We start from the raw sequence: 11132 nt of genomic DNA, 5'->3' as shown, positions 1-11132 counted from the left end.
CCTTCTCCAATTTCACCCATAGGTGAGAACTGGCTCTGTCAAAACCTTCTCCACTTTCGCCTTTTACCGTGGCCAGACTCCCCTGCCTTCTCTCGTCAGACCGGCTGAACCAAAGATGGCGCCCAGCGTTTTCCCTCCCTGGAGTGAACTCTCCGTGAGGAACCGCGGCGGGAGCTTCCCTAGTGGACGGCAGGCGCGCAGCTCCCCGTCCGCCCTCCGCGCTAGAGGCGGCGCTGTCGGCCAGCGCCGCCGCTCCGCCCCCGCCCGTGTGGTGCAGCGGGGCCCCGGAAGCGGCGGCGGAGCGATGGCGGCGGATGGGAGGGTGGCGGCGGCGGCGGCGGCGGCTGTGGAGCTGCAGCCGGAGGGGGACGCGGAGGGCGGCAGCAGCGAGCCGGAGGGCGGCTTCGGACAGCTGCTGGAGGAAGAGGAGGACGGGGAAGATGCCGGCTACGTGTTGTACAGGTACGGCGGCGGCGGCGGCGCGGTTCCCCGGGGGCAGGCCGGACCCTCGCGTCGCGGCACGTCACGGCGTGGGGGGCGCGGAGCGGCGGAGCTTCTGGGAGGGGCAGGGACACCTTTCACTGGGACCGGCTTGCTCAAGGCATTATCCAACATGGCCTTGAACACAGTTGATGCATACACAGCGTCTCTGGGTAAGCTGCTCCAATGTCTCACCACCCTTACAGTCAATTTCTTCCCAATGTCTAACCTAAATTTCCCCTCTCTCAGTTTGTACCCATTACTCCTTGTTCCACCATGACAGTTTCTGATGGAAAATCCCTCTCCAGCTTCCCTGTAGACCGCCTGTAGATACTGGAAGGCTGCTCTAAGGTCTCCACAAAGCCTTCTCTTCTCCAGGCTGGACAGCCTCAACTTTCTCAATTTATCTTTGTAAGGGTGGTCCAGTCCTCTTTTCGAGGTTGTGACCCTGCTCTGTATTTCCTCCAACAGTTCCACGTCCTTCTTATGTTGTGGATACCTTTACCTATTTATATGCTGGTCTGTGTTACAGACAATAATGTAGTAAGATAGGAGGGACTGTTCAGAACAAGGATGTGTTACTGGACACAGGTTTGTGTGTGTCATGGTTTGACCAGCATTTTGTGCTTTTTAGAAGCATTGAAAACACAAAACCATGTATTTACAGGGACAGGAAGGAATGGGCTGATATTGAACCTGTTCCTCAAAATGATGGGCCAAATCCTGTTGTTCAGATCATCTACAGTGAAAAATGTGAGTCTTAAATATATTCTGCCCTTAATCATTGTTGAAACAAGACTTCATGTTTTGGATTGCATTTTCTAGATTGATACTGTGAAGAACTTAATTTAATTAATTGTGTTACGGTGCTTGTGTGTGGTGTTTTCACCAAGCATCTCTGAAGCTGAATCTTCACTTGGGATGCTAATAGCCAAGATGATTCTTTAAAATCCTGTGGCTTAAGAGGTAATATAGCTGACAGTGTGGTTCATATCAAAAGGCATTTCCAGCCCACAAGTGGAAGCAAAACATGAAGCTCTTGCAGCTGGTGAAGTAGTGTGATTAAGCAGCACAGACCTTTTATGATTGTTATGGCTATTGCTCCAATGGTGTGTTTCTAACATACTTGTGCAGCTTTTTGGTGTGCTAATATCATGCACAGGTGTCAGTTGAAAATACTGTCAGATCAATAGGTATCTGTCATTTTACAGAGGTGTATTTAGAGCGCAGAAAACAGGAAGCAATTTCAAAGGATTATTAACCTCACCCCCTATTCAGGCCATTGGCTAAGATGCTATTCTCTATTTAGTCCGGGATGTCTATGATTATTTCCGAGCTGTTCTGCAGCGGGATGAGAGAAGCGAAAGAGCTTTCAAGTTAACAGCAGATGCCATTGAGTTAAATGCTGCAAACTACACAGTATGGTATGTAGTAATCTTGGGATTATTTCTGTGGTCATTTGTCTGCCTAGCTTTTACGTCTTTAATGTTTTGTTAGTTAGGGCATGCCTAGATGAATTTGCATAGAGGAGTAGTGTAGCTTTCCAGTGAGCTTCCAAAGAAAGCCTTTGTTCAATATTTCCCATGCCTCATTTTGATTCAGGTGTTTTCATTCATTTTGCTTTAAGGATATTATCAGTCAAGGTCAGAATTGCCACAAAAAGGACTTTCCTGTTTAAAATTAGATCACTTACCTGATAATGTGCCCATGGCACAAAATGCTGACTATGCCCTCTGTTGACTTCAAGAAGAGGCATAAAAACATGATGGCAAATAATTCACATATTTACTAAACAGTGCATTCTAAAAGATCTGTCAGGTTACTGTTCAGTTAGGTAATAAATAAACAGTGAATTTCTGATATTCAGAGTAGGGCCTTTTAACTTACACATGATAGCAAGTACCTCTTGTACATTTTCATTCCACTAATGTCCATAAAATCAGGAAGTTTACATTGTTTCAAGCACAGAAGTCTTAGTTTCTGTTACAGAAAACTAGTGTGGGTACAGGTTAATATGAACATGATTGTTACTATCTTAGATAATGTACTGTTGCACCCAGTCATATTCTAGTTCTCTGCTGTTCCATAGTTGAATGCCCTTTAACAGAACTAGGTATGTGGTTAAGGATTTTGCATTAGTTTTAGGTTTTTGCACTGTTTTTAGCTCAATGTCATTTACAAGAGCTGTGAACAAAGGTGATTCTGTGTTCTTCTCTGTGAATTTTAGGAAAGGCCTTTTGTAGTGTTCAAATGCTTGACTTTTATACAGGCATTTCCGGAGAGTCCTCCTGCAGTCTTTGGGAAAGGATCTTCATGAGGAACTTAAGTACATTACAGCTATCATTGAAGATCAACCAAAGAACTACCAAGTCTGGTAAAATCAAGCTTTCTTTTCTGTTCTTAATGTTTTTGCAGAAAAAATTTGCTTCATAAATTGTCCAGTTATGGTGGAGGAGTTAAATGGAGTTGCATCATTTCAAAGTTCCTTTCAGATGTTTGTTCTAAGCATACAATTATGACATGCTAAGCAGGTCTTCTTTTCTTGTTAATTTCAATTTTTAGACTGCCAAAATAAGTCAGACAGATTTTAAAAAAAAAGACTTATGAAAAGGCAACCAAGAAGACAAATAGAAATTAGTATTTTTTCTTTTATTGTGTTTTGGAGTTTGCCTGCAAAAGGGCAGTATCATTATTGCTCAAAAACTTCACTCTGCTGAAGGCTTTGACCATGAGTGCGGAAGAATGTTGTTTCAGGTGAACTTACTTGTCTAAAATGAGATGATTGGCCATCGTGTATGTGTGGTTAGAATTTTTTAGAATATAAATATACATCATGCATTTCTCAGAGCCAAGTGAAATGTTCTGGTATACTTAATTTGAAGTATTTAACTAGTGGGTTTTTTTCCTAAGTGGTGAACTTGTTATAAGCTTCTTTTATACAGACCACACACTCACAAAATAAATTTAGACTTTGTTCCTATCGTCATTAGGCATCACAGACGGGTGCTGGTTGAGTGGCTGCAGGATCCATCCCGAGAGCTTGAGTTCATAGCTGACATTCTTAACCAAGATGCCAAAAATTACCATGCCTGGCAACACAGACAGTGGGTTATTCAGGTATTGTGTCTACAGATCTCTTGATTCTTTAAATAACCTGCATTTTTAAATGTGTGGCAGAGGTTAGCTATAAACTTCCCTTTTAGGAAGTGAGTTCAAAAAAATAGGTTGTTGTCTACTTACTCTTGTGTGTGTAAATTTAATGATGAGCTACTACCATTGTATTGTATCATGTACAGCTGAATAGTGTAGCATGTTCCTAGTTCACCCATACTTATTTTTCTTTGATCTTTCTGTTGATTTCTTCAAAAAAGGCTCTATCTGATGTTCAGGCAACTCAGGAACAATAATGTATTTAAAAAACAAAAACTTTTGATTGTGATACTCTCTCTTCCTTCCATTTCTATAGGAGTTCAAATTATGGGACAATGAACTGGACTACGTAGACCAGCTTTTGAGAGAAGATGTGAGAAACAACTCTGTTTGGAACCAGAGGCACTTTGTCATTTTCAACACCACTGGCTATGATGACCCAGCAGTCCTAGACAGAGAAGTCCGGTTAGTAATGCTATTCAGGCTCACGTTAAACAGTCTCCATTACATGAGAGCAAAGGAGTACTTTCACAGTCCTGGTGGGCATTGTTTCCTGATTTTTGTTCACTTCTGGGACTAACACTTATGCTTGGTCGATCAAGTGTTAGACTGAAGCAAGCTCTGCTTACCCTGGGCAAACTACTATCATGAATTTGTTTTCCTGACCTGCTGTTTATTGTACAAACAAAACTTTGGGGTTTATGGTGAACTAGTTATAGTGGGACAAGATGCAGAAAATCTGTGACACTGATATGTTCATTAGTATTCTACTCCTGGAAAGTTTGGAAAGAGAGGCACTCTTCGGCTCTGGTGCCTGGAGCACCTCCCCCCTCTCCCTTCTTCACTGACCTCAGTGTCTGCAGCGTTGTTCATCTCATGTGTTTTCACTCTACACTTATCTGGCCACAAATAAAACTGTGCAACCACCTTTGCTTTTCTCTCTTAAATATGATACCACAGTCATTACCATAATTTCTAATAGGCCCAGCCTTGGCCAATGGCATGTCCATCTTTGGAGCCACCAGGGACTGGCTCTTATGGACATGGAAGAAGCTTCTGGCAGCTTCTCACAGAAGCCACCCCTGTAGCCATCCCCTGCTACCAAAAAAAGGCCATGCAAACCCAATACAGTAACGTGGACATGGATTGTAGGAAGAGGAGTTGCCTTTTGTGAGGAATTTGATGCGCCTGGAAAAAGAAAGCTTTCAGGAGTATGTGGTTGGCACAAAGAGAACTACCTCTGAGACATGGCTGGTTTTCAGGAAAAGGAATTTTGTGCTCACTGTTAATATGTTACATGTTTGTAACTGAAGACAAACTGGGCTTCTAGAGGTATTTTACTACCCATGGTGGTAAGAGAAGCTTCTTCATATGGTCTTCACATCTCAGACTGCTGATTAAGGTTGATGGTTATGAGAAGATACTTGTCAAAAGTGAAGAAGCAATTAAAGTACTGTGATTTTTTTATAGAGTTATTTTTCAGAAGAAAGACTGAATCTCTGAATAGATCCTGTGGTATATTATTCATAGAGGATCCCCGTCCTGACCATCTTCCATGGTTGTCTTTGCAATCTTCTAGAAGTTTTACTTCTCTTCCAGTTTATAACCTTCCTGTAGATCAGTGAATCTTAATCATTTCCATGACTTAGACTTGGATATCTTCAACTTTTTCTTTCCAGACTTTAGGTTGGACATCTTCTCTTGATCTTCTCAAGATAATTTGGTAGCATGTTAAGAACCAGACTGGCTAAGATTGAGACTTCCCAGATGTCATTATAGGACTGCTTGTTGGTTTATAAACTTGGTCTTTGTCATAGTGACTGCAGAATGTTAAGAGTTACAATTGTGGGTATTTTTTTTAGTACTCCTGATACAACTTTTTATCAGTATCTGCAGCCTCTGAAAATCATCAGAATGCATGTTTATGCTGGGAAAAGCCAGAAAATAAATCTGTTTGTTTAGATGAAATACGGTTTTGTGGCTGTATCGGAGGTGCCTTTTGTTGCTTTGCTTTTACAGCAGTTGCCTCACTGCTGCTTTCACAGAAATGCTGCAGAAGGCTGTGTGAGCTGAAAGCTCAAGCTCTGCTTTCCTGTGGGTTTGCTTCAGTGCAGCCTCATGAAAAAAAGTTCTGCAGATAGGTACAGAAGATACCACTTGCAGTTATATTAACAGAGCTCAGTTACTCTGGCAGTTTTCAGCTCCTTGCCCTTTCTGAGCATCAGGTTACGAGTTAGTCCTTTAGCATACCAGGGGAGTATATTAGGTTGTTTCTCAGTGTTTTTGCTAATAATTTTGAGAACTGATTCATTATTGTATAAAGTCTAGCAAATTGAACACTTAAATCTCAAAACATAGTGTCTGTCTCTTTGAGACCTCTGGAGATTATATTGTGAGCCATTTTTGATCTACCCAGGTGAGATGATCTGCAAAAAGAGTGAAGTATAGGTTAGAGAGGTGCATTTGGAAGCTTCTGAGCACATTCAGGTAATTTCTAACTGCATTGTTACTGGTTGCATTCATGACCTATTACCTTTTTCTTGCAGGTACACTCTTGAGATGATCACAGCAGTGCCACATAATGAGAGTGCTTGGAACTACTTAAAAGGGTGAGGTGTATTTCTCCATGAGGCAAAGACAGTATCTGTGAAAGGTGTCTGATGCCTACTTCTTAATTGAAAAGAACTTGTTGCTTTTTGTTCTATTGTAGTGTGCTTAAGTAGGCAGGCAAATACAGTCACAACGTCTTATCATATTTTAACCTAATTTCTCTGTAACTATTCACTAAGCTTCTGGCCCTGTAGTTCTTGTGGAAGGACTGCAGGTACTTCTCATGGTTTAAAAAACTTGACCTGTAATGTTACTGTCTTAAAAAGCATAGATAGGAAATAATGAACATGCTTTCGGTCTAATTTCTGTTCAGTTGAACAAAAACTATACCAGCTTACTACAACATGAGGCTGTACTAGTGCTGCATGTTGCTTACTTACTTGTATTTGCAGACTGATTTCAAAACTAATCTCCAAGTAAAAGAATCGAAACAAAAATGCAATCATTCACACCAGATTTCCCATCATTATATGTCAAGTTTATTAACCTCTTTTCTAGGATTCTGCAGGATCGTGGTCTTTCTAAATACCCAAATCTGCTGGAGGAACTGTTGAATTTACAGCCCAGTCACAGTTCACCCTATCTGATTGCCTTTCTTGTGGACATATATGAAGATATGCTAGAAAACCAGTGTGATAACAAGGAGGAAACACTGAACAAGGCATTGGAGGTACATTTTGGGAGCTTGGTTTTTATTCTCAGGGATGCTGTCTATTCCTGTCTCATTTTATAGCTTGACAATATTAGATTGATTTTCACAAATAGAACAGGTTACTTATTAATCGTGGGAGGTCTATGAAGAGTTTAACACAAAAGCCAGACAATCACAAGGGTCTCATGAATTTAAATATAAATAATAATGTGCCTGTTATGAAATGACTCTTAAATTTTCTTCATCTGGTGCAGAGGGAAGAAAATGGGCAACTGAATAAATCAATATGATTCCAACAGAGCCATTTATTGTTTACCTTACATCCTAGATATAGATTCTAGGTCTACTGTCCACGTGGGCACACATCTCTGGGTTGGCTAAGCTGCTTGTTCATGAGGCAGGCACACATTCTTCAGAACATCTTAACTGGTCAAGCGTCCATCCTCATGTTGTGCTTTCACTGTCTAGGGTTTACATTTTTTCAGACAGTTTCTCAGGGTCTCTACTCCCGTCTTTGATCCCGTTGTTTTCCCAGTAACCTTGACAAATTCCTGAGAGCTCTAATAACAAAACTGCAGGTGGTTTGGTAAGATTACTCACAAACAGTTTGGTTGGTGCCAAAGGCCAGATATCAGAACGGCCTTGTTATACAGATACACTGCTACAATCTGGTAGTGAAGGAAGATCTCTAATACTACCTTGCAGAACAAAGAAGATGTTTGAACAATTGAGCAGTTTTCAATGTTAACTTTGTAGCATTAGCTCACTCCCTTCTCTGTAGGTTAATGAATTTTTCTCAGAATATCCATGTCCAAACAACCTCAACTGAGCTCCTTTGGCCTTTCTTAGCTCTTTCTAAGAAAGTTGGCAGAATTAGCTTATGGCCAGCAGGCACTTGGGGTATCAGTAAGAAATGTCCGGCACCACTTCCTACAGAGCATAAATTACTTCTGGCAATGTTGTGTATCTCCCAGAGATTAATACTTGGCTGCTGCTTGGTGCAGTTCGTAGTGTAGTTTTTACAGGAACACTTCCCATTCACTGTGGGACTGACTGGAACTTGATGTAATTATAGCTGCAGTTTTTATGGAGTCTTTGTGTTCCAACATTGTTCTCTCTCAGCACTTTTCCATTGTTGTGTTCCAGGAGCAGATTGTAAATAAGTGCAGTTGTATCTCCTAGATTCATCCCCCTTTATACTGTTTCACTGATTGTGACTTCTCTATTTAGGTATCAGAGCTTTTAATTTCTTAACTCTTAATTTCACTGAGTAAGGCAATGTCATCTGCATAATTGAAAGGAATTTACTGAAAAATTTGTAGAGTTCCTACTGTGTAAAATTTACACAGCTTGTCCTGTAAGTAGTATTGACTTCTACTGTGCTGCTTACCCAGACCAAAATTTTAAAAATCCAAACCTGTAGCAGTATGTGCACCAACTGTTAATGTAGCATGAGGGAACATTACTGACTTGCATGGAGAACCTTTTTGGGACCGTCTGCTGAGGAAAAAAAACCAAAAGATTTCCTGTCAGTCCATCAAAAGTACTGAAGATTCAAGAGCAGGATGATCCTCCAGTGTTTGAAATTATGTGGTTTACAGCCTGTTGGATGACTAAAAGACACTCAAGGTTCTCAGGAAGTATGCTGTGCTCTGCTACAAGATGCATAAGGTTGGCATGGATGAAGAATGGTAGGCATGGAAATGAGTCAAAGGGAAACTCCTACAACTGAAATGGGGCTGGAGAGATCTTTGTGCAGGGTCAGATTGGTTGGCTACCAACTGGGGTTGTCAACAGTTTGATATCATTAAATAGTTACAAATTCCATGAATAAAACAAATGTTGCAGAGAAAAGTATTTCTAATACTGTCTGAAATATATGTTCTATGCATTTTATAGTTAAGGATTCTGTAAGCTTTTTGGTTTAACACTCCAGTCTCTCATTTTTCTCTCATAGTTGTGTGAAATTCTGGCTAAAGAAAAAGACACCATCCGAAAAGAGTATTGGAGATACATTGGAAGGTCCCTTAAGAGCAAGCACAGTTCAGGCACTGAACAGAACAGCACACTGACGGATAAAGAGCAGTAACTGAAGATGGAAGAAAATAGTGTTAAGCTCTCAAGCTGTTCTAAAGTTGTACTGAGTAGGGTCATCAACAAGTTAGAAATCCATTTGTAGGTATTTCTATGCAAGAGAAACTGAGGACTGCTGTATAGGCCTGAGTTGCTGCTGCTACTGGTGATAGCTCGAGGTGCAGTCAAGAAATATATTAAGGATTAATTATTGAAATAATTATTGAAATGTATTGAAAAGTAAAAGTTTTAGTTCCTAAGTAAAAATACTTAAGACTATACCTATTATATTGGTAGTGCTCAGTCAATGGTTGGCCTTGATCTTAGGAGGTTTTTTCCAACATAAGTTACTCTATGATTCTGTGAAGCACTAAAACCATTTCTCATGTCCTGGGTACCCACTTGTGGTTCCTAACACTGTCTCATCAGATGCTGCAGTAGTGGCTGCAGGTAACTTAGCTATAGGGGATATAAAGTAACCTGGTTAGTGCAAGTAGGCACTGCAGCTGTCGCCTTAAGAGGGAGCAGCTGTGTGACACTGTCAGCCTATGCTGTTGTATGCAACTAACACCAAGTGTAATTTTGTAATAAAAATAGATAACTTAGAGCCTTGTCTGAATTTTATTAATGTGTTGCTTTTTGTCCTTGTAAGTGCATAGTTTGTTCTTTTCAGATGCTAATAGAGAGAAAAAAATCCCCTTGTGTAAGTATTGGATTCTGTTGCATTGAGATGTCTTTTGCATTGGAGTATTCTTATCCCAGAAACTTTTAGTACACGTAATATATTCAGTGGAGCCCTGAATTCTTACCTGCAAAGACTGGAAAAATGCTTTGAGGATCCTGGGGGATGTACACACCTGCACCAGAAAAATGTATCTACCCTGTTTTCAGTAAATGGCTGTTGTAAATTGTGTTCTTATGGAGTACTTGTCTGATGTGAAATATTTTATTGGAGACGAGAGGGAACAGAAATGCTGGTGTTTATTCCATAATATGCAGTTTTCTGACACTAAATATTAAATTTCTGACACTGATTATTAAAAGGTGTTAACTGTGATTAAACAATAGTGGAGATTTTTTTTTAACACTTGAAATTCTTTAATTCAATGCACTGGTGAAATTCAAAACAACTCACAGGGAGTGGAATTGATACATAAAAGCTATGTAATTTTGTAGTGGTTTTAGTGCTTTCTCAGCAGTAGAGAAAACCTTTTGTAGTGACACATGAACATTCAAAACAGGCATGGACCTCAACCTTTTGGAGATTGCTTAACCAGGAGCTGGGGGGTTCCTTTTTTTCCTGTTTTTTTTTAAACATGTTTGGGGTTTTTTACCACATTTGAAACTCCAGTACAAAGCAAAAAAGGTGTTTCTACCCCTCTGAGTTGTTCCTAATGGAAACTATACAAAATATGGAGTACTGAACAGCCCGGGTATTCCAGGTCTTCAAGACAAAGTGTAGTGGTTTGAAAGCAAAACAAATGAGAGGTTCCAAGTCAGAGATACAATTTAATAGGAAGATAGGAAAAAAAGTAAAATAAAATAGATGCAATAATACAAAAGACCACTGACAGAGTCAGAATACAACCTGAGCAGAGTGATGGAAGCAGTCCAGATGAGGTAGTCTTCTTGAAACAATGATCCTGTAGAAAGGTCTGGTAGCTCTGGTCCTCTGGGAATCCAGTGGGTAGGAGCCCCCTGTACTGTCCTAAACCCCAGATTATATCCAGGTGAGAATGCTTGGTTCCTCCCTCTGGGCGGAGCATGTCACAATGGGATGATGAGTCATGCAGGGAGTCCTTGATGGCCCATTAAATAGAGTCATGGGCAAGGCATTTGATGGGCTATTAACAGAAGATACTGGCCCAGAGGGAGGGGGTCTGGGAAAAACACTGCCCCACCTGGATTCAACAGTTCATGAAGATGGTGAGAGAATACTTTGTGCACATCCTATACTACAGCCCAGGACACAAAGTAACGTATTTTCCACTATCAGTAATGAAAGCTCAGAAAGATGAAAACAGTCAAATGCAATCCTTAAACATAATTAAGAGGGAACAGATCTTTTCCTCTGCATATGATGTTAATACATTCCTGTATATTTCACAAAATTCAGAGGACACTTGGAATAAAGCAGAGTATTCTTTATAGACACTAGCAAAATTTC

The 11132-nt window shown here is 40.6% G+C and overlaps 1 protein-coding gene across 1 annotated transcript; it reads left to right on the top strand.

The window, feature by feature from the left end:
* The first annotated feature begins 289 nt into the window (after positions 1–289).
* On the top strand, positions 290–10050 carry FNTA (farnesyltransferase, CAAX box, subunit alpha). The gene is made up of 9 exons (XM_066181595.1): positions 290–462; positions 1148–1233; positions 1790–1904; positions 2750–2854; positions 3471–3597; positions 3947–4095; positions 6177–6239; positions 6739–6910; positions 8850–10050. The coding sequence occupies exons 1-9, from the start codon at positions 305–307 to the stop codon at positions 8979–8981; spliced, it is 1107 nt and encodes a 368-aa protein (XP_066037692.1). The 5' UTR covers positions 290–304; the 3' UTR covers positions 8982–10050.
* The last annotated feature ends 1082 nt before the right edge of the window (positions 10051–11132 follow it).

Source organism: Chamaea fasciata, unplaced genomic scaffold (assembly GCF_029207755.1).
Source record: "Chamaea fasciata isolate MVZ Bird 193981 ecotype frontalis unplaced genomic scaffold, bChaFas1.0.hap1 SCAF_4, whole genome shotgun sequence".
NCBI classification, from domain to species: Eukaryota; Metazoa; Chordata; class Aves; order Passeriformes; family Sylviidae; genus Chamaea; species Chamaea fasciata.
The sequence above is the reverse complement of the archived record's forward strand: the minus strand, read 5'-3'. Positions and strand labels throughout refer to the sequence as shown.